At 36.5% G+C, this 24,025-nt stretch overlaps 1 protein-coding gene across 3 annotated transcripts in view; it reads right to left on the reverse strand.

Moving 5' to 3' along the window:
* Positions 1 to 1,295: 1,295 nt before the first annotated feature.
* Positions 1,296 to 24,025, reverse strand: part of TBK1 (TANK binding kinase 1) — a 31,635-nt gene continuing 8,905 nt past the window's right edge. For all 3 annotated transcript variants that reach the window (XM_067314085.1, XM_067314078.1, XM_067314092.1), the window contains exons 6-21: positions 23,701 to 23,861; positions 22,164 to 22,274; positions 19,944 to 20,123; positions 18,266 to 18,462; positions 16,015 to 16,073; positions 14,160 to 14,251; positions 13,624 to 13,725; positions 10,472 to 10,550; positions 9,463 to 9,584; positions 9,260 to 9,336; positions 8,879 to 8,918; positions 6,403 to 6,504; positions 6,209 to 6,305; positions 5,012 to 5,118; positions 4,583 to 4,654; positions 1,296 to 3,778 (exon numbers count right to left, since the gene is read on the reverse strand). In XM_067314085.1, coding sequence (XP_067170186.1) covers positions 3,727 to 3,778; positions 4,583 to 4,654; positions 5,012 to 5,118; positions 6,209 to 6,305; positions 6,403 to 6,504; positions 8,879 to 8,918; positions 9,260 to 9,336; positions 9,463 to 9,584; positions 10,472 to 10,550; positions 13,624 to 13,725; positions 14,160 to 14,251; positions 16,015 to 16,073; positions 18,266 to 18,462; positions 19,944 to 20,123; positions 22,164 to 22,274; positions 23,701 to 23,861 — 1,650 coding nt within the window. In that variant the 3' untranslated portion in view covers positions 1,296 to 3,726. The remainder of the gene's footprint in view (positions 3,779 to 4,582; positions 4,655 to 5,011; positions 5,119 to 6,208; positions 6,306 to 6,402; positions 6,505 to 8,878; positions 8,919 to 9,259; positions 9,337 to 9,462; positions 9,585 to 10,471; positions 10,551 to 13,623; positions 13,726 to 14,159; positions 14,252 to 16,014; positions 16,074 to 18,265; positions 18,463 to 19,943; positions 20,124 to 22,163; positions 22,275 to 23,700; positions 23,862 to 24,025) is intronic.

Genomic DNA, 24,025 nt, shown 5'->3' on the forward strand with positions numbered 1-24,025 from the left:
GATGGTAATATATCTTCAGTAGATTTTGATTAAAATGATCTTCTCAAATTACTCAAAGCAAGTAGCCCAGGAAATGTTTCTAGTGGCTAAACAGCAGTGCCATAACCTGTAACTTGATGGGAACTCCATGAAAGCCTGGCTAGTCACATACTTTCTTAAACACTTGTGCAACCTTTCAGGAGCTGAATACAACCTTGAACAACTGTAGTATGCCCACATTCGTAGCACATCAACAGATCTACCTGTTGCTGTCAGTCTTCCTTGTCAGTATGAAGCAAAGTTCTCCAAAACATGCCTGTAAGGACATCTACAAGCACAGTGACCGCTGGCTGGGCTGGTACCAGTGTTGCAAGGCCAAGCTGCAGCTCCAGGAACACAGGTCGTACCAGCACCAGGTCCTCCTCCAGGTCATCTCCTGTTCATTGGCTGAAGGATACTAGCCCTACTGGATTTGTGATCGATGGAACAAATAACCAAAAAAAGCATGCAAGAATTACTGTTTAGGGCATAGAAAATTAAAAGGAGAGCTAGAATGGTCATGCAGCCTTGCCGCTGGCTGAGCTGGCCACAAGAGCTCCCATCCGTTAACCTGTTCCTAAAAACCTCTGGTAATAGATACTGCTCAGTTCCCAGAGCACTCTTTTCTGGTACCTCACTCTATTTACTATAAAAAAGTTTTTTCCAAGCTGAACAATAGTCTAGACTTTTTTTTGTTTCTTGCACTACAGTTTATACTCATGATCTCTAGTCCTAGCACCACAGACATGCATAAGACTGATCCTCTGCAACAGCATTTAGATAAATGAAGATTTCCACTCTTTCCTCTGATCTTCTCATTTTTAAGCCAACTCCCATTTTTTCCAGTCCTAGACCCTAACCATTCTTTTATTCTCTCCCCTAGCCTATCCTCAGGTGGTCAGTATCTTTTTTATTTTTATGGATAAGCCAGTTTAAAAGTGCTGGTGATTGTGCTGGTCACAAGGTCTGTGCTGGTCCCAGAGGAAAAAAAACTTTCCTCTGCATAGACAATTCTAACCCACCAATTTCCAGGTCCTTAGCTAGAAGCCATCACTGGTTTAGCTAACCAAATTTAGCTAGCCAAATCAATTATTGTGCCATTCCTAGAAAAGGAAGACTTCACAGTAACAGCAAGCTATGCAACTGCTTAGTAATAATTCTATGTTTAATTTTACCCAAAGAAGTCTATTAACTCCAGTTTCCAGATCTTCCCTTTCTAGGCTTCAAGTTAAAAAAAAAAACACAACAAAAAACAACAACAACAAAAAAGGAATCTCTTCCGTTCAGCCTCTTTAATCCTTGTCATAGCACTATATCCAAAACTATTCTGTGATTACCACTTCTATCTACAGTAATCTTAACTAAATTAGCACTGATTCAGCTCCACCAGTGGAATGTTTCCTACAGAGCAGGGACTAGCATTTTTATCACTGTTAGAACTAATTTTGATCAGAACACATTTCATCACAGTGGCTGAAAAATAACAATAGTAAAAAGGATTAGTGGCTCTACCGTGTAGCCTATGCTAATGATTCTATTGTATGGGACCACTTCTGGACAACTGACTAATGCAATCTAAATAGCAACTTGCTATTTGTAGCAATATGCTACTTCTCATTTCAGACTTTGTATTTCATGTGAATTTACAGGGAAATAAAAATTATAAAGCAACACTGAAATTAACAAAAAGTGAAATTATGAAAAGACTTAAAGAACTAAGTACACACCCTACAGTAAGTGGTTGATGATGTATTTATGTAATTAAGTCATTCACTCATGCATTTTCACAATTCATACGAAGACAGGTTTGTTCAAGTAACAGATAGTTAATATACTAATCTTAAACCCCCCAGAACAGTAAACCAGCTTCAGGAGGAAGGACCATATATTACTCTCTATTACTCCTTTTGCATATCAGCAGAATGACTGACAGTATCAGGGCACTTATTTTGAACCAGCTGCATGGTACAATACACTACGCTTCAACGTGAATAATATATTTGTTTCATAAGAAGGTAATCAGTAGATTATAAACTGATTACTTCAAGTTCCTTAATCAGTGCTTAGTTAGAATTACTTTAGAAAAAGTAATTTTAACAAGGTTAAGATTACTGATGTATTATCATATTATATTATACATCAGTATTATAATACTGATGTATTATTATTAGTGTATCTCACTAAACCCAGCAATGTTTAAAATGAACATAATATAAAGTAATATAAAACATTTTCAAACATATAAAAGAATGCCAAAACATACTTCAATATATTGATACTACAACCAACTTTCCCTTTCAGACTGCTTCAGTATAAAGGAATTTGAAAATTATATATTCCAACTAACACTCAATTTCTTTCAAAATTAAGAACCTTTGAAATAACAAACAATGTTTTTTACAGAAGTAATGTTGAAAAAAACATAAGATTTATGTACAATTAAAAAACCCAGTTTTTTGAACAGCTACGTATCTGTTTTGCAGACACTCAGTGAGACTATGGATGCAAATGAATGAATGTATAACCAGGCATTAAAACATTCCATTAAAACAAAGTGTGGGATGTTTTCGGGGGGTTATATTTTTTTCTTTTCCTCTTCTTGTTTCCTCTCCTTTCATATACTTTGGAGCAGGCTGTTTCATTCTCCATCTCTACAACCTAATCATGTAGTACTAAAAGTAATACCTCTTTATAGTGGAAAATAAACATACATAGTCTTAATAAATCCTCCCCCCCCCCCCCCCCAGTTTAGTATCTCAGTCACAAGTCAGCAGTGCATGTGATCCCTTTTCAAGATCTAGACAAGATCTGGATTAGATTTTTCTAATATTCAATTACCACTGAAACAAGATGCTATCCAGTTTACTGACTACTGAAAAATTCCCACAACACAGATTTTTAACCTTTTTTTTTAATGCCTGCAAACAGGTTTCTGAAAGGGCTATTGAATTCTAAGATCCCACTTCTCTTGTGGTGAACAAGATTTCAGGGAAATTCTGAAAATGCTGTACTCCACAAAAGGATTCGATCTGACAACCTGAAGGATAAAACTCCATAATAAAGACCAGTCAAATAATTACAGACAACATGGCACCAAATATGGACACGGACTTAAAAAAAAAAAGTTAATTTATTTCCCAAGTAGGAGTGAACTAACAGTCTGAATGTGAAGGAAAAAGAAATGCATTTCCACTTTTCGTCTTATCTGCACTTTTAGTTCCTATTCGCGTTCATTTAAAGAGATCTTATTTAAGACAGTCTTTATGTTCTGTAAATGATGATCAGTGTCATTCAACCAGAGGCCAAAATAATAGTGGTGATTAAAGGAAACCCAAATGCCCTTTACAGACTATTCATAATTTGCAGAGCTCTGAAAGTTGCAATTCTCTTGTAATAAAGAGTATACTGAATTCTGAAAAAGGGGCAATATTCAAACAAATGTCAGCTTCATCAACAACACTTTTGTCTTTAGGATTTTGCCAGAGATCCTTCAACACTTAAGTTCCCTGCCAGGAGTAATTCTCTCCTAACATTGACAAAAAAGATATATATATTTCTTTTATATTTACATATTATACATATTTACATTTTTAATACTACAGTTGCAGAGGGAAAAACTGGGTACAGATTTATTATCTGTCTTTAAATGCTCCAACAGTATTTTTTCCCTTTGAAAAATTTAGAAGTCCTTTTCAGGTCCTTTGATAGCTAGATACAGTCCACGTTCCGCAGGCCACCGTCCATAGTCAAAGCACCGAATCTAAAATGAAAAAAGTGTATTCTTAGCCGATTAAACAGATTCACATCTCAACACACATATTTTTATCTAATTATTGTACATGAAAAGAAGATACAAGGAAGGACACTATGCTCTAAGACTGGGGAATAATTGAAAAAAAACATAAAACCCCCCAAAAGTTTAGCTTGAAGCTAAGCTCAGCTCTACCAGCACTTTATCACAAAGCTTTTAGTAGATTATATTTTTTACCATCATCATCATTAGAAAACTGACCCACTGCTAACAGCTCCCATTTGCAATAGCTTCCTTAGAACCAAAAGTATTTCAGCTCTTCACACAGAAAAAAGCAAAATCATTCTCTATGCGATAATCAAAACGCTCTCCCGGTATTGTGAGAAATACATTGGCCTCTCTCTCTTCACTTTATGTAAGTAAACTGCAAAACTGCATTCATTCAGACTGGTATAATTCCACAGTTGTTAAAAATGATACCTAAAAGTGAAGAGTTAAAAGACCCCAGTAGATTGCTGCAGAAATACTGGGTTTAAATTCAGAATTAACCTCTCTGTACAACAGATATTTCCATTAGCTAAACAGAAGTTACCTTAAACAAGAATGACATGATTGCTGTGTCAGAACAATTTTACAATAATGTTTCAAGGTTTTGAAGAAAGCTTGTTACATCTCAGATCAGCAGTTCAAAAACACGTCTACTGTCATCAAATAAATTATATAATTGTCCCGTAAGTTGCCTTCTAGATCTACAAAATGTACCAAATTAAGGCTGTTCCAAATGTCAGCCAAAAAAGGAGAATGATTGCTTGCCTTTCCAAAATGTGATTGTTCTCAGCCAGCTCTTTAACAACCCCTTCCATTTCCTCCTTGAGTTTCTTCATACTGTAGTAACAAAAAGCAAAAGGAAGGTTACAATTTTTATAAGAACAGTTATCTACTACGACTGCTCACCACCACAAAGCTTTCAGCAACTTGCTATTATATGCACACAAAGAGAAAATATCAGATTGGCTATTCAGTAGAAGAGATGGATGATGTATTAGTGTAGTCCCCTACTAATTTCCACCACTTTAGCAATATAAAGTTTTTTCCTGCAATAAATATAAAGTTCTTGCTCTTAACAGAGCAGCCACTTAAGCTTTGCACTTACAAAGCAGTTAAGTCAACCAGAAAAAAAAATGTAATTCACGTATATAGAAGATATAGAATATTACATCAATCCAATTAAGAAATTCTTACCCAAGAGTCATTTCCACTAATGTGTTTGAACTTGGATAAACTGGATTCATTGTATGTTTCATTCCACTGGAAGCTGCAAACATTTTTTGAGGCAGAGCATCTTGTAACTACAGTAAATAGAAAGCAAATATAAATTACAAGGTACGTTGTCACACATATCTTGGTGTCTACCTTAAAATATTCTTTAAATTCTCCATTGCCATGATGCCTCACAAAATCATTACAGTGGAGAGCCATGTGATAGTCTGCAAGTTCAGCTCATCATGGCAAGTTCTGTACTGACATGACCCACAGTTCCCTGATTTGTTCCATCTTCCTAACTGCCTTATATTTTGATAATAAACTCTCTGACGGAGGAATTATCTATTTGTTATGTTTGTAGATATCCTAAGGCAGCAGGAGCTCAATCAATAACTGGCATCTGTAGTGCTACCAAAACAGGAACAAGTAAAACACTTCAGTAGCTTCTACATCTTTTAGGTGTTTTTTTTTTTCATTTACATTTCCTTAATAAAGAATAGTAATTTTATTGCATGAAAATGTTCTTTTGTGCCCTGAGATTAGGGTTTGTTTGTTTGGTTTTTTTGATGTGAGGGACACTGTATTAAATTTGATGCTCACATGTCTCACTAACTAGGTTCCACAGGAAAGAAAACAGCTCTTCTCATTCTCTCGATTTTGAGCTAACTCTAATAGTTTGCATCCTGCAGAATCTCTGTCCAAATGTTACAAAATATTTTCATTCATGGCACCAGCAGCATTACATTAGCACATATCCTTGAGCCTCTGTCCCCAACCTTCAATATTGGAGTAATGTTTTTAAGCTTCGTAGGAGTATTAAAATAATCCTCTAGGTGCTCAGATACTATTATGATAGGAGTTGCACAGAATATTTCTCAACGAATCCAAATCCACTTGCATAGATTTTTGTAGGGACTGCTAGCCCTACCAAAAAAAAAAAAAAAAAAAAAAAAAAAAGCCTGATTCAAAATTAGGCTGACTTCTATGCTACTCTTCCACCAGCGGTGAAGCTACTACAGACCATACTATAAATTCTATATCCGTGCACTCCTATATTTCAATGCGACTGCATTCATGTAATTAAGACTCACTATAAACAACACTACTAGTAATAAACAACATGGAATAGATTTTTTTATGTCAAGTGTTCGCAAAACTAATTTAGAAGCATTCTACCTCATTTATATAATCCTGGTATTTGGATATCTCTTCTTCAGTATCAAAACACTGGTTGCTGAGAGCCAGTAACTGTTTCCTTGTATGAAGCATTTTCCTAGGGGAAAAAAAAAAAGTTTTATTTAAAAAACTTCCTTTTAAAAAAGTGCTGCAGTCAACACTACCAAATATTAAAAAAAAAATCAGTATCTTGCCTTGTCCAGTCCTCAGCCTTGTCCAGAAATGTATCATACTTGCTGACACATTCATCTTTGAACAGAGCTACAGCTTTTGTAGCATGCAAATACAGCTTCTGCCTGCAACACACGAACAACAGGAACAATGTTATATTGTTTTCAGAAGCCCATTCCTCTAATTTGCTTTCTGAAACTTGGAGAACAGATATATGGACTTAAAATCCCTTCAGCCAACTTTCTGTCATGTTGTAATGCATGAGAACTCAGCACACTGCATGAAATGACAGGTTATGTTTCAAAAATAGACCCTGGCAGGGAGAAAATGTTTTATCCGTAGCATTTAGTTTCAATTATTTGCATATGAACAATTAGTCAAATATCTTCTCCCAGTCAACATTTACCCATGCAAGTATATTTGAAGAAAAGGAATTCTAAACAGAAAGGACAGGAACTCTTATTATTTTTTATTTGTCGTGTGCAGACACTTGGAACCTTCATCATATGCAAGTAATTCTTTGTGCTGAGTAATATATACGCAACACAAATACTGTTTTGTGTGTCAGCTTAAATTTATGACAAGAGAAAAAAGCAAGCTGATGGAGAGATAAGGACAGGAAGATGAAACAAAATCCAACACTGGTTAGCAATGCAGACAGGAGTCCCTCTGTGACTGCCCTGCCATGTTATGCATTGCACCAGGAAGTAAAATTATGGGATGGAAAATATTCTGACACTGCTTCTGGTATTTCACTAAGTCTTGCATAACCAGATAGCTACTGGTTAATCAAATGCTGGCTGGAGTGTGGCTAGTTTGTCATGTCAGGTATGCATACCTGTCATTCAGCCAGAAAATATCTGATTTGAGTGCTGCTCCCTTGTCTCTCTAGAGGTAAATATTGCAAAGACCAGTTACCCTTGCTAATGGAACAAAGTTCTTAAATGTCATTTTTCAGATCAGCAGAGCTCAAGCTACAGCACTGCAGAACAGCAGGTACTTCATACAAACCACTGCAGTTTCTCTCTGGGGTCAATCAAGTAAAACTGGATGTAATTAGGATCTCAAAAGTGCCTAAACAATCCTGAGGAGACACTTGTGATAGAAAATACATTGCTATTCAAAACCATGGAAATGAAGCCTATTTATTTAAAGTTTTTCACATATTAATGTAAGGACACATTTTGATTGTTAGAAAAAGGCCTTAAAAGCCCAGTTTGCCTGAGAGAGTGCAGCTTTAAAACAAGCTACAGATTGTGCCCCTATGTTGGCCAGTTTTCCAACCATAGCCTTAAGAATATAAGGCTGGAAATTCTCTCTTATGTTATTAAGTTCAGTCCCTTGCTATTGCAGGCAATCGTATCCAAGTCACTTTCAGTTTATCAGCATCTGCCTTAAAATTAGTTAGGTTTCTTGCCCCTGCTGTCCTTTATCTTAAGGGGATGTCTCCTCTACTTGACAGTTACCCCATTTAGCTTTCGCTAGGGCAAAATCAGGTGACATGCTTGGGAGATTACCAGTGTCTTCTGCAAGTCAGCCTTCTATCAGTAATTGTCAGTGAAGCTACTAGTAGCAACAGCCAGAACGCTTAGAAACTGACACAGGGGTGTCTAAATTCACATAGCAGCAAGCAGAGTCTAGAGAGCTGCTCTGTTGAGCAGGCACGAGGAGAACAACTCAGTTACCTAAACACAGGCACCTAGCACCATTTGAGATGCACCAGGATATTCTGCCCTGCTTCCAGCTGTCCATCCAGAAAGGTGCGAGTCTCCCATTTGTTTTGGGTCATACCCGTCAGTTCCATAAGCCTGCCCAATATCTTGGGACAACTGATATAGTACTAGGTATCTGCCTGTGAGGAACTGAATTGAGCCCAAGGCATCTACGGCAGGATGAGCAGAATAGCTGTTCACATTTGTTCAAGAGCTAGTAAGTAGAGTCAGAGGGGCCTTAATGGGAGCCCAGACACCCAGGTTACATACAGACTCTTAATGTAGGGACCTCTCAGAAGTAGTAAATTCTTCACAGAGGTGAGAACTGCATTAAAATTTATTTTACATGCTGTATTTCCTGGAAGATTAAGTCACTCTATAATGTAATTCAACTAGCCCATGTTTTATTAATCTGAAGAAAATTATCTCTGCCTTAGTTACAAAGTCACTTAACTGCTATTAAGGGTTTTTCTTTCCCTAAGAAAAAAAAACAGTAATAATTTTCATTTCCTAAAATACAGTTATGTCCAGATAAGGAACAGGTATTAACATCAACATTTAAAAGGTATATCAGCAAAGGAACTCCACTGCCAGAAAGTACCTCATTATAACATGTTGGCTCTCCATGTATTTACAATGTTTGAAGGAAATTAAAAATAAGTCCATGTCCTAAAGAGCTTACAATTTAAAATTAATAATCATTGACAGAAGAGGTTGCTGCCAATAGCACCTGAAGGACCTGCAAGCAACGATGATGTTTCCTAAAAGTAACTTCAAAAACACTTACTTGTCAAACTTGTGAATTTGCTCTTCGTTATAAGGAAGCCCTAGGATTAAAGCAGATAACCAGATATTACAGTTTAATTCTGTTAACTGTATTTATATAAAACTCCAATAAATTTACCCATTTTTTATATGTTTTCCTCTTCCTGTTCTTGCAGGTAAGAGGCAGTAACTTACTTTATTTCAGTGGTGCTATTCAAATTTCTGAGACTAACTGTTTTTTTATTTATCCAGGCTTTACAATAGTACTCAACTGAGACAGCACTACAGACACATTCACTCTTGCTGACTGTTTCCCCATTGCTACCATAAATAGCCTAGTAGATCAAATATTGACCTGTCCTTTACATTATAATTTATGTTAAAAGTAAATCAAGTTACTTACTACGTTCTGCTTTGTCTTTTTTGAACTGATAATAAATATCTGTGATGGAACATAGCAGTGCCTGCAGCCTCTCTGGACTAGAATGACAACAGGAAGAAAATCACATATTTTATATATAAACTTAAGTACACACTGATGAGTTTTATGAACTACAACTCAATGTAGAATTCAATATATATTAAAACAATGAAACAGTTACTTACTTTCTGTCTTTTGGATGCATGCCTTCCTGATTTGCCCAGGTATCAGCCAGTAAACCACCAGGAGAAAGTTTGTTTTTGATATCTTGAAGACTAGTTTCTATTGTGCCCTGAGAGCTGGAGAGCTACATAAGAGCAACAAAGTTCAATTTTAGCACTTGCTAAAGTGAAAAATTACTTCAGGCTGAAAACAGACCAAGTACCTTAGTACTATGAACTCATTTGTTTAACTGATATTCATTAAAGGAACATGCCCAGTCACATATAGAAAGTCTGCCTAGGCTTCTCTAAGAGCAGATAAAATATGGCATTAGTAAAGAAAGGATCTTCTTTGAAGCTGGCATTTCCCCTAACTAATATCTGTTTTCTTCTGATGTCCTCAGTAATAAGTTTCTTCCTTTCATATATCCTCTACTTGCTTCTACACTTGCTCTTTCAGTTTATTAACAATTTGTACAATGACTATTCACATAATTCATAACAACTCTTATACTTCAAATAACCTCCAAAACAGAAGTGCACAAAGCACCTTTTGTTTTCTAGAATAGAGAACTTTATAGTTTTTCCAGGACACCAGTGTATAAAGTCATTTTCAATTTTTCTTTGACTGTCTGAAAACATGATACAAATTTCAGAGCAGATCACTCTGAAGTGTGTGTACATGTACCATTTTAGAAAGCCAGTGAGGTAGTTCAGTATTCTTCAAGGAAAGGGGGGAAAAAGAAGCCTCAAACTAAAAGATACACTTCATTGCTTTAAATTTTTTATTGGAGTATTGTAGTAAAGGGATTGTACTTTCAAGGACTTCTTATTTTCACTACACTGGGCTAACAACAGGATTTACTCCGTTTTCAGAAAAATATCTACATCTCAGCACTGGCATTTTAACAACCTCTGGCAGTCTAGAAATAACTATGACAATTCAAAATCCGTATTACCTGTGTGACTCTATTTGGATTTTTCTCTAGAAAAAAACATTTTGGGAATGACACTGGTTTTGTAAGATACTTACACGCAGCAGTTTTGCATGTATCTCTGAAATTTCATCCACTTCTGATGTTTCCAGGTTGATCTGCATTAAATTCTCATATCTGACCACAAAAAAAAGAAACATAGCACAATAATAAGAAAATAAATGAGTGCTGTGAATACACTCCGAATATTATTTGAATCTGAAAATTAACAATAACTACCACTCTCTTTATATGAAATACAATATTTATCCACCAATCATGAATGACAAACAACCTTAGAGGCCATAAACAACAAAGGAAATATTTTAGTTTAAAAAAGTCTTTGAATTTTTTAATACATTTGAACTGTTTAAAAAAAGACTTTAAACTTCCATTCCTAATTTTTTTATTCTGCTCTCATTACTTTTATTCTACAGGCAAATAATCTCTCATCAAGTAATTTTTAAAAGGTTACCAAACTAAAATTACTTAAAACAATCAATGACAACACACCGGAACTAATATTCTAGTGCCACGAGGTGCTCCTCTTTGGAAACTTATTGGAAAGGTTGAGCTACCAAAACCTTACAGGCTGGACTACTAGCACTCCCTGTTCATACTAATACTTTCCGCATGACTGTAATTCAAGTGCTAAACAGATCAATGAGAAGATTTTTAATGGTGAGTCTCAGGCAGATTTTTTTTTTTAAACACCATCAAAACAGCTCAGATATTTTCAAAATGATACATTCTTTGCTCTAGCTGAATACTCTGTTTACTTTTTCCACATAAAAGCACTGAATTCTCATGCTGTGAAGCACAGCCTAGAAAAGAGATGGCTTTTCCAGAGGACACGCACCCTTTGCTAACTCCAGGAAGTTTTCCGAAGTTAAATAAACTGAAAAGCTTGCCCCTTCGTAAAAGGCTGAAACAGCACATGCAAACACGTAAGAAGCAAATTTCTATCCATGAATCCTACTCCAGTCCACAAGTGAACATATTTTTTCTTCAAAATTGCTGCTTTGAATCACAGAATGGTTGAGGTTGGAAGAATCCATTAGAGATCATCTAGTCCAACCCCCCTGCTCAAGCAGGGTCACCTAGAGCACGTTGCACAGGATCGCGTCCAGGCAGGTTTTGAATATCTCCAGAGAAGGAGACTCCACTACCTCTCGGGGCAACCTGTTCCAGTGCTCTGTCACCCTCACAGTGAAAAAGTTTTTTCTCATGTTCAGATGGAACTGCCTGTGTTTCAGTTTGTGCCCGTTGCCTCGCGTCCTGTTGCAGGGCACCACTGAAAAGAGTCTGGTCCCATCCTCTCGACACCCTCCCTTCAGATACTTGTACACGTTGATAAGATCCCCCCTCAGTCTTCTCTTCTCCAGGCTAAACAGGCCCAGCTCTCTCAGCCTTTCCTCATAAGAGAGATGCTCCAGTCCCCTAAATCATCTTTGTGGCCCTTCGCTGGACTTGCTCCAGTAGTGCCACATCCCTCTTGTACTGGGGAGCCCAGAACTGGACGCAGTACTCCAGATGTGGCCTCACCAGGGCTGAGTAGAGGGGGAGAATCACCTCCCTCGACCTGCTGGCAACACTCTTCCTGATGCACCCCAGGATACCATTGGCCTTCTTGGCCACAAGGGCACATTGCTGCCTCATGCTTAACTTGGTGTCCACCAGCACTCCCAGGTCCTTCTCTGCAGAGCTGCTCTCCAGCAGGTCAACCCCCAACCTGTACTGGTGCATGGGGTTATTCCTTCCCTTTACTGAACTTCATGAGGTAAATGAGATGCTGTTGAATGCACTGGAGTTGCAAACTAATCTAAAGCCAATCAGAAGAGGGACAAGAGATGACTTTCTGTGCAGTTTACTTTTGACCTCCTTATATGCATGTACTGTGACAGTCAGAAAGAGGTTCACATACTAATTTTGCCAAAGGATCCATTTTATAGAGCTCTACCTCATTCATTAAAGATGAAAAGGGACTGCAATAAAAGCAAGAATAACACTGTAAGATAGCTGAAGGCTAGGCAAGTAATTTAAACCAGGATTTCCAAATTATAAGATTTATGCCTTTTATTTTACAAATGCTTGATATAGAATCAGTTTCTGATTTGCAAAAGCAAGCACTCATTGCTACAACTAAGGGTAACGGAGACTGTGTTTAAACATATAAAATAGTACACAATAAAGCAGTCTGAAAAATCATGGCCTGAGCATCTCCATTTGGCATCAGAAGTATCTGTGGATATTTCTGAACTTTATTTTTATGTGCTTATGTTCACAAGTTGTACAGCAGGAACAGTATCTCAGAGATACTTATCTCACAGAGCTAGGTCTAATAAACACTGATGAGGATAATTACTTGTTGAAGCCCTGTTTAGTAAGGAATACTAAAGAAAAGCCAGTGAAGAAACTAATAACTCTGTTTTCGGAGTAAAAGTATGAACAGCTTGCAGCAAATAAGCTGTTTGGTAATCAACACATGAAAGAAGGAAAAACGTTCAACAACTTTCCATTGAATATATCCTTAATAAGGAAGAGCTGACACGGAGGGGGAAAAAAAAAAAAAAGCTATGCAAACATACTGGTAGAGACTAGTCACAACACACATGCACAACAGCTAAACTGGTATTATAGGAGCAACCCTAATTTTTTTCCCTATGTTTTCAACTTTATAACCTTTACAACTTCACAACTAGTGATCTCCTAATGCAAATTTATAGAAATATTTTACAACTGTTCTATCTCCTATCTGAACATTAAAATTCCTTCCATGGAAAAAGTGCTAAGGTCTTAAAGCTGTGAAAGTGGCAGTATTTAAATTCATCCTTAATAAACGCACACAAGCAAACTAAGTGACAAAAGCACTATTTATAAGGAAAGCTACTAGATTCTTTGTCCAGGCTTTACTATAGCTCCTAAAGTCAACAACAGCAAATGAGCTGTGTCAGAGAGGAAAGGAGAAAAAGAACATACACTATCAAATAGTAATTACTTCTTCTCACTAAGTAAAGGAGCAAAATTAACACTCAAATTTGAGAAAGCTGATTACTAGGGCTGATGCTTAAGTCACTGCCATTAGCAAATCCATTCCATTTCAAATTTAATTTTCATATTGAAAAAAATCTGTAAACAAACATAACTTAAAATACAGTTGTCACTGAAGACAAAGAAAAATCAGTACATTCCACATAGTGCTTCTACTCACATTTTCTCAGCTCTCTCAATGTTTCTGCTGCAGAAATCCAGCTTGATGACAACCTCTGTCTTTCTATGAACCACTTCATTGTAATCGTCCTTGATTATTTCCCTAGAAAAGTGAAGCACTAATATATAATAAAAAGTATTCAACTGCCATCTTACCAGCAATCAGTAATAAAATAATATATCTACAGTTATAACTGCTAGTAGGATTTACTATCATTTAGAATTGCATTAGCAATACTGTCATACAAGACTATCTTGCGCAAGCCACTCAAAGTTTTCCCTGCACATTACTGAAGATTATAGTTTAATTAATCAGAGGAGAAAGTGAAATTGCAAATGCCTAAAACTTCCTATCAGACAAAAAGATCTTTGTTTCCTCAGTGTCAGAAAAAAATGAAAAATTTCAAGACTACTCATTCAAGGAGAAAAAGAAACCTCCTAAGGTACTGGAAGATCACAGAATTATGTATTGACAACCAAGACATATTTCAATTAAAACAATACATCATGCTCCCTGAAACTCAGTCAACTGCTTACGTTAGCCATCGTATTCCTTTTCGCATCAGTTCCTGGTAAAGCAGCAAAGAACTGGCAACTCTACTGGCATAACATACGATACCTGTTACTGCCTGGTGGAAAAAATAAGCAACATTAGCACTAATCTAGTATTCTCTTAACAATTGGTTCAAGTCAACTAATCACAACAAAGCAACATAGATTAATAAAAGAAAAAGCAACATGAAGATGGTAGTATAAAATGCATAACTGCCCAAACATTAGTGGGGAGATAATCAAACACTCATTATGGAAGCAGAGCTAGACATGGTAATGAGTTTTTCCAGTTATGCTGGAAAATCAGTTAGGGATGAAAATAAGTCTTTTATGAACAAGAATGACTCCACTTACTCTTGGGGTTTACTTTAATTTTCTGGAAAGTCACAAGTACATTTGTTCAGTAGTTCAGGTATTAAATACATACATTAAAAGAAACTCATAAAAATGATAAATTTCTAAATCCTAAGGTTAGGGCCTCTCTTCACTCACCTAATTCTACTTACAGGCTTGCTGTACCATTTAGAAATTATAACGCAAAATATTTTAAGTAACTAATATCAACTGACAACTTTCTATTTAATAATTTGAAAGACTTCTGGCTTTCAGAAAAACATATGCTTTTAAGACTACCCTGCCTGAACACAAGGCTCTTCAGCAGCCAACCTTTTATAGACATACTATAAATGATTGTCACAAAGTCCACCGGTTATGCATATTCAGTTGTTTTAGAATAATGACAAAAAAATTAAACATCCACTACTTGTCTCCCATAGAGACTCTGAACACCTGCAAGAAAGGCAACTGAAAATCTACTCTCCTGCAGAGTCCTAGAGATTTCTCTCTGTTGAGAGAAAAATTAATTAACTTTATTTTTCTCATGTTAAGTTTTTCACTGTCTCAGGGGAACACAAATCTGTTATGAATCTGGCTAACTTGAGGACTCCAAAAAAGCAGGAGGCTACTCCTTCCCCCATATCGCTGCATTACATAGCAACAAAGCACTGGGACTTTAGAAGACTGATTTTTGAAAATCAGAAGAGTTAAATAATCTTTCCACTGCATGGATTTCTCAGTAGATAATGTTTAATGATTTTTTCAGAAGTATGTATGGATAAAGCTAATGTTGGTCTAAATACTAATTCCTAAAAAAATTAAGTCAGTCACTTTCACATAGAAGACAAGCTCTTTCAAAAGGATAAAAAGTTAAAACTACGGAATCAAATAAACCTAACACGGAAAACACTTAACTTACTGAAAAATATATTTAGAATGATCTAACTTTAGTTATTTGTATTTTTTCTGGAACAACAGATTATGAAAGACCATCAGTTAATTGACTTTGCTCTAAAATATTAATCTCCCCTTAGTAAGAAAGTCAAGCGAAAGCTTCTTTTAAAACTGATGGTACTAGTAAGAACACATTCTTTTCCAATGGAAGCAAACCTATTAACATAGATACTAACTCAGACAACTCTCTCCTTGATTGCAGTGGAAATTTTGTTTAAGTAATGATTTGTGAAAGCAGTCCTTAGCTCTTTATTGTGTTTGATTTCCAAAGCAAACAGTTAAATAAAGTTGGTGAATTACGTATTTTGGTGAGAAATAATATCACATTTAAGCAGTTAAGTAAATATTTTGTAAATAAAGTCTGGCTTTAGCAAAATATACTTTTGGAGCACTTGTTAACAAATAGTAATATATACATCTCTGTCAATCAGAATCTTCACTAGCATATTAAAAATAGTTTTATTAGCACTGTTCATCTGAAAATTAAGTAGCTTTCATTTCAGTATTGTTATCTGAGTTGGCTATATAAAATAAAACAATAATAACTTACTTTAGCCATGCTGGCATCCCCATCCAAGTCATAACGTTGATGTACTTTAGGAAGCAAGACTGAAATATAAAACAAATACGTCTGTATTTTCTTATTTTCAGTAAAAGACTTAAATAGTCTTAATAAAATAATAAATACACTAGTATATATGTTAGAACTACTTATTAGAACTCACAAACACAACTGAGTCAGAAGCTAGGAATGTAAAAAGCATCCCATTTTGTTCTGCTACCGAGACCACCTCTATATGAGAAAGCCTTACTGGGTGTCACCCAGCTCAGTGCATCCTCCACAGCTGCCAGTAGCAGAGGCTTAGGGAAGCATACAAAAACAGGGCAAAGGGTAGTTCCTTGTCAGATTCTCCCAGCTTCCCACAATTTGTGGTTCAGAACTTCCTGAGATACGGTGAAATTTGTGTTTAACACAACCCCTTCATAGATTTTTTTTTTCCCTCTTCCATGAATGGAAGCTTTCCAAACCCATCAAAACCTTTAACACCCACATCCTACAGCAAAATCTGCAGCTTAAGTACACTTTGTGTAATGAAGTATCTCATCTTGACTGTTTTGAACCTGTACACAACAACTGAATTTGATATTTCATGGTTCTTCTATTAGAAGAGAAAGTAAGCAAGCCTTATGCAGCTTCGGCACACTACTCAGATGTCTATGAAATTAGATGTCTGCATGCTACTCTTCTGCTTCTCCTTCTCCCCCACCATCTCTTTCTTGGCTGAAAATCTTTAGTCTATTTAATCAGTTCTTTCACCATCCCTATTGCTTTTCTAGGAACATATTTTAATTCTTCTATATCCCATTTGAGAGAAGAGGGAAGAGGGCCTAGAAGTGACTGGAAATGCAAAGTTCAAGGTGAAGGCGCACTGTAAATGCATGCAGGTGCATTATAATGCTTTCTTTTTTGCTCATTGTCCATTCCTAACTTTGCATTTGCCGTTTTGACTGCCACCGAGCATCGAGCAGATGTTTCCAGAGAACTACCCACTACAACTCCAGGGTCTTTTTCCTTAGTGGCAAGGCAGAGCAGTATTAGTGCTAAGCCCCTCAGGAAGTTCAGATTGTTTCCCCTCCCCACCCTGTTCATTGTTTTTACCTGTATGTACAGGCACGTTCATCTAATCTGTTACTGCCAAGCCTTTTAATATCATGTGGTCCCCCTACAACCGCCTTTGCCCACAGCTTGCCTTTGTCTTAACTGTTCTAAATAATTTTGTATCTTCAGCAAACTGTCTCACTTCCTTTCTCCAGATCTCTTTTGAATATGCTGCACAGCACAGATTTCTGCAGGGCTTCACTAATGATCTCTCATCACGGAGAAAGCCATTTATTTATATCCTTCAGCCCTATGTTTGTCCTCATGGGACAAACCGTCTTCCCTCTTATTTCATGACTGTTTAGTTTCACTAAGACTCTTGGGGGCAGGACCTCACTGCATACCTTTAAAAAAACCCAGTAGCCAGGACCAACTGGATCTCCTTTGATCACATGCTCATTGACTCTCCCAGAGAGTTCTGGCAGGATATAAAAGCCCTGTTGATCCTTCTGCACACTGCACATCTGCTCACACTCCTTCAGCACCTCTGGGTGAGTGCCAGCTGGCCCTAGCAGGCACTAGGTAGGACATACTGACAAAAGCAACACTGCTCCCTCAATGTGAGGCACATCCTCCAGCTCATCTCTTATAAAGAAGGTCTCCCGCACAGGGGCTTCTCTACGCCACTCTGTGATGAGTGCAAATGCAAAAACTTCATTTGTTTTTTTCTGCTATGGCATTATCTTCTTTAAGCAAAGGTAAGTTGTTAAGATCTCCTTTGTTAACAGAAAGACTAATCACATTCAACAGAAATAAAACAAACAAAGCAAAACTTGAATTTCCACTTAGTGAGAAGTGGAACCACAGAACCAGCTCTGAACGACATCCCATAAAGTTCCTTTCAACTCCTTATGAGCAGAACACTTCAGAGATCCCACAACTCTGTATGCACCACTACCTCTTAACACAAAAATGCTCACATTCACAGCACTTGCAACATTACAAGCAGCTGCTGTTATTGTAAAAATATGCTGGATACTCAGCATTTTCAAAAAACTGAACTGCTTAAGTAGATTCAAATACCAACAGAGATTTTTTTGAAACACTATGTCTAAGATATACCAGACATAAAACCATAACTACACAAGCAAAACTATTTACAAAGGATAGCTCTAAGGAGGAGGAAATGACTTCCACGTACCTTCTTCGTAGATTAATCCAACAATGCTCACAGTCTCCCTGCTTACTACAATGATAGGATTCTCCTCAGTAGTTCTGGGGAAGTGTTGTGCCAACCTGCCAGACTCTAGTATTAAACGCCGACCTTCATATATCAGGTCTTGATTCTGAGATGGTATTTTTGTCTGTTTGTAGACCAATTCATGAAATATAGCAGCTCTATAATACAAACAACATATTCAGTACTAGTTAGATTCACTAAAATACAACAGCTTAGCAACTCATAGCTTTTGTATTATTTAAATAAACATCTCTTATTTCTGTTGAATTAAGAGTTGTTTTTAGACATACAGCATTTGATTTATAAAAAGAACAAACAAAAAAGCAGTACTGCCTAAGGCTACAGCTTGCTCTGTTAAAATAAAAGGCTATTTCCTGCAAAATATCAAACTCCCCTCTATACCTCTGATTTTCCACCAAAGCACATTTTTGTAAATGACTATGTAAACAAACTTGCTTTGACTTGTAGTCTGAAGGTCAGTACAAACAGGCAACAGCAAATGAGAGGAAGGAAGCATGCTTCAGTTTTCTCAAAAATACTTATTTCTTAAAAGGAGAGGTTGGTCTCTCCAAGAGAAAAGTCCAGTGTTTTACATGTGAAACAGCACACACCTGAAATTCAACCCAGATGCTAACAGGTGGCCAGATTACCTCCTAGAACAGCAGTGGTTAGGAAGACCAAAGACACTTTGGTGTTCTATTTCCAGTAGACAATGAATACAAGGTATAGAAAATTATAATTAAAAAAGAAAAAAAAAACCACACTTAGACACACTAACGGAAAGGACCAGTTTGTCTCCAATGCAGCACTAATATACTGTCACCTCTTAATATGGCAGCTTGCATTTAAATAATAATAAAGATAAATAACAAAAAAATTAGAAAGTAGAGTTCAAACAGCAATTAGAGGTACAAACAGGATTTATCTGCAAAAATAGTGCTCAGGCTCTCTCAAAATACAAATCTCAGAATGGAAAAGAATAATTAGAAAAGGATAGTACTGTATCTACAGCATTTGATGCAATAATTATATCTGCTCTCATATTAGAGAATAAGACATTCTTTGTATTATCTAAAGCAGAGAAAAGGCATTTATTTTTATATCAAACTGTAAGCAAGACTTTACAGCTTCTAATATCAGTGCTTGATGATAATAAAAAGAACTCCATATAACTCAGGATCCTAAACATGCCACCTACAGCTTCTCTTGGAAACCCTGTAAGACTTTTATGTCTGACACAGATGAAGTGCATGTTTTATATTTTTGATGACAAGATAAGCAAAAGGGTTTTGAACACACTATTTGAAAAACTATCTTGCAAATAAATGTATTTAATAGTAGCATATATGAACCTGGGCTCGGTTGGTAAAACTCAAGCACTGTAACACATGGAGGATTAGTGTGTTCTGTCACTGATTAAGATTAATATGAGTTGATTCAGCCTTCAATTATTTTATTTTTATTAGAAATATTTTATTATCAACATATTTATATAAGCAATGAATACAGCCCATTACAACTTACACTTAGATAAACTGTCAAGGAAAGGCTAGTGAATTTGTAACACTGGTGATTTTGGGTCACAGTACTGTTTGACTGAATAAGAGCAAGGAAATTAAAATATAGAGAAAATACTTACGTATTATAGCTGTGAATATAAATTTTGTGTAAGGTCATCTGCTGTAGTGAAAAGATGTGGATTATTATTCGGTGCAGTATGTCACTTGTCTCTGCAAAGAACTGGTCAAATCCCCAGCATTTTTCCTGGTCTGCTTCAAGAATATTTGCAAGGACAGGTGTGAGCAGTACTTGCAGACCCCTAGAGTACACCAGGAAGAGATATGACAACTTGAATCTTTTCATGTTGTGACCAATTGCAATATTTTATTTGACCTCTCTCATGAATGCAAGCCTACCTTTTACACCTTGAACAACACTCCAGCTCTTTTTTTCCCCTCTGCTGAATGACAGAATGTTCGTACGTTATCTATGTCCTTTTTAGGCTTGACTACCAAATATTTTTTCTTTGGTATTTGACAAATATTCATAGACAATGGAAAAATGGCAAGCAATTTAAAGAGCTTACATCACCAAGCTAGGGTCATCTTCTACCACGGCTGGGCAATAATCGGTTCCCCAGCTCACTCAACACACCTATCACAGTTGATCACTTTGGAGGATGTTACTACCATTTAACAGTCTGCCAGCTGAGCTGCTTGTGTGAGCACTCTATGTTGCTTTCAGTCCAAATAAACGGGGTTAGCAGAGACTTATTATTTAACTTGTTAATACTAATGGAACTCATCTTGACTGAGATGGAGTTAAACGCACGCAGCTCAACTGGCAGATCAAGGGAGACTACCACGACATCTGGGAGCAGGGCAATGATGACCAGCTAAGAACTGCAGCAAAGAAGAATGCGCAGGACTGTCTTCTGGTCATCACCACCTGGGAGAAAGGCCATTTTAAGTTTCTTGTGTTTCTACTTTGAGAATCTGAACTGCAGGGAACTTTCTGGATCCTACTCCTGTGCTATCGCAGGAAACTTCTTCATCCAAAGTTTTAACAATACATGCACGTATCAAACTTGAATCCAGCCAGTAAAAACTGGTAACATTTTGAAGAGAATGCCAGTGGCTTAGAAGCATATTGATGGCCCCATTACAGGTCAATGGATGCCAGGCTCATAACTCACTTTAGTACCTAACTCATAGCAACAAATACTGTTTAAATGCTGCTTGAAAATATTACTATAAAAAGACATTCAATTAAAAATCTGCTTTCTTTATTGGTTCTTTATTGCACACAATAAGCAGAGAAAACAACTCAGCAGTATCATGAAAAATATTTATAAATTGCAAGTTCTGTATTGCAAGAGTTTATATAAGCTTCCACTCTATACCCATTATGGATCCAAGTATTCGGCTTTCAGGAAAGTTTGTTTTTACAGTCTGTTCACAGAACAATTTCTCTCTCCCTTCTCCATGAAAGGGAATAACAGCTCTGAATAAGCACTCAGCAAGGTACTTAAGAACATCTGTAATTTTAAAGTACGTAAGTAGTCTCAGATAAATAGTTAAATGACTTACAGGAGTGGGTTTTTTTGTTTTTTTTTTTAAGATAACATTGTCATCACATCCTTCATGTTACAACTGCTAAGGAAATTTGTTAAAAAGGGACAATCATCCTTAACATACTGAAGGCTGGATTACATTGGTATATACATTTCAGTTTTCCCTTTACACATAGCTTCCCATTATGTATATCAGCAAGAATTACTCTTTATGCCTAAAATAGTTTGCATGGCTCCTCCTACTGAGTATTATGAAATATTAAGTCAAAATATCAACAAATGAGATAAAATTTTCAAAGACACCATGTGACTATGTTAAATGAACTCAAGTGAATTGTTTTCTAGAAAAAACGCAAGTCTCTGAACTAACTTTTCCTTATTTAATTCCTACTGCCTAATCTGTGGAATGTCTGAAGTCACACTCTTGCAAGAAAGAGGGGATGTCAAATCAAGGTTTACATGAAGCACCATGTGTTCGTAACAAATCATTATACTCCTTTCTGAGGGTGAGTGGAGATTGGGGTGGAGAAGAAATAAACTTTCTTCTACTCATACCACTTCAGATTCTTAGGTGCTAACTGTAAATTAGCAGTCATAAAACTATATGGATAGTTTGGAATAAAAAACATTTCATAAGCTAGTGATATACTTTATAGATCTACTGAAAAGTTCAAGGAAAACAACTGCAGCAGCCAGACCTCTGTTCCAAAGACCTGATACTGAGAGAATAACAAGAAAAGCCCAACCAAGTAGCATTGTAACACCTGATGAGAGGTTCAAACTTACTTTGAAAGACTACAAGAAACAGGCATCTCCCAGCTCCATTCAATTGGTCCATTTTCTGCTTTCTGTATTCCAGAAATAGCTCCAGAAGGCTTTCCAGTGATTATTTTGTACCTGTGATGTATTCCAAAAATTAATATGATCTTCAACTACTACTTCCTATATATAGGTCTAGGAAACTAATCCTCAAAAGGGAATCAATAATATAAGCACAGATTCTGAAGTGAGAGCAAACATTAGGCTACTCTGTTGTTTAGGGGTGATGAAATAATTAGGGAGTTTCATTTACAAACTGACACAGCTAGGAGTGATGCTAAAATAGTAACCTTCATGAAAAGGAAACAATATGGGCTGTGCTAGAGAGGCAATTTTGCCCACCTCAGATTTGACAAAAGTTTAGGAGACTTATTGGAAGAAGCTGAAGTTTTTTCACAAGTGTTAATCAAAGACAGATTTCCAAAGCAGTTCAATTTAAGCATTTACCTGACTAATTTCTAGCATGTTCCATGACAAGAGATGACATTTACCTACCAAAAAGTCACTTGGGGAGGAAGAAGGAAAGGCGATGGAAGGAATGAGTATTAGCCAGCTTTGAGAAGTTATTTTAACTTGAAAACATCCAGTGATTTAGACAAAATTTGGTATTTGCCTAACTTTGTACCTAACAGGCTAGTATTGCTCAGATTTCTCATGAAACGAATCAAGAGCTATAGGCTTTTTCCAACAGAAAATTTCAATTGTGTTCCTCTTTTCGGAGGATGAGTTCCATACAAAACATAATCCAGCTCCTTGCTTCTCCATCAGGCATACAAGACAGTAACAAGAACACCTGTGGGAGAACCACAGGATGGGCAGTTCCTTAAACTAAAAAAATGGGAGTCAGCTATGACAAGGACTACCAGTACAAAGGAGTTATTGGCAAATTAAGAGTTCCTAAATACCATCTAACAATACAGAATACAATACAGAAGAAGAACAAAGAGAAAACTATATTATGATGAGACAGGAATGGAATCCACCTAGCATATCACAGACATGACTTCTGTTTCACGTTCAGGATCTATCTCTGTTATCTTCAACCACAGTAGCTGACTGTGTGAAATACTAAGTAAAAACATGATTCTGCTATAATAAAACATCAATTTCATGGCTAGTGCATGCATTACAAGACTTTCTGAAAGGACAATCATTCAAAGGACAACAAAAATTTGCAGCACTGAAAGAACAAATTTCAGAAAATAGCAACTTGGTCTGAACATCCAAGTTATAAATGCCACAGGGCAACAGACCAGGCTAGTGCAATGGTGAAGGAAAACATGTGGAAAAACATCAGTATTTTCAGCGAGCTCTGACATGTAATTCTTAACGTCCCACACAAAGTAAATTTGCTAAAGAAGAATGTTAAAGAATGTTATAGCTTAAATATTTCCATTATTATTATATTGTTCACTGTGTGCGCGTAGGAAGTATTCGTGATAAAAGATTTTCATGGAGTGCCTTAATTTATGAATAGATAAAATTCTCCTTCTAAATTACCTACATCACTTCCTTGTTTCTACGAGGTCCTTCAAAAGGTCGGAAAGGCAAACTCCCTGTTGCAGCATGGTAAAAGGTCACCCCTATGCTCCACAGATCAACTGTTGCTCCATATTTTTTCTGATGCTCTTTCCTCAAAACTGCTCGCTCATACATATCTGGATGCTAAAGAGAAAAAGAAACAGATAAAAAGAACTTAGAATTGCTTTATAAACAGTACAAAGAACAAAAACCCAATCTAATCCGCCATTCAAAACACTTACTTCTTTAATCAAAAAGTGAAGTTAGCTTGTATTGTAGAAGTTGTTTAAGTTTTCACAACACAAGTT

Source organism: Apteryx mantelli, chromosome 1 (genome assembly GCF_036417845.1).
Source record: "Apteryx mantelli isolate bAptMan1 chromosome 1, bAptMan1.hap1, whole genome shotgun sequence".
In the NCBI taxonomy this organism is placed as follows: Eukaryota; Metazoa; Chordata; class Aves; order Apterygiformes; family Apterygidae; genus Apteryx; species Apteryx mantelli.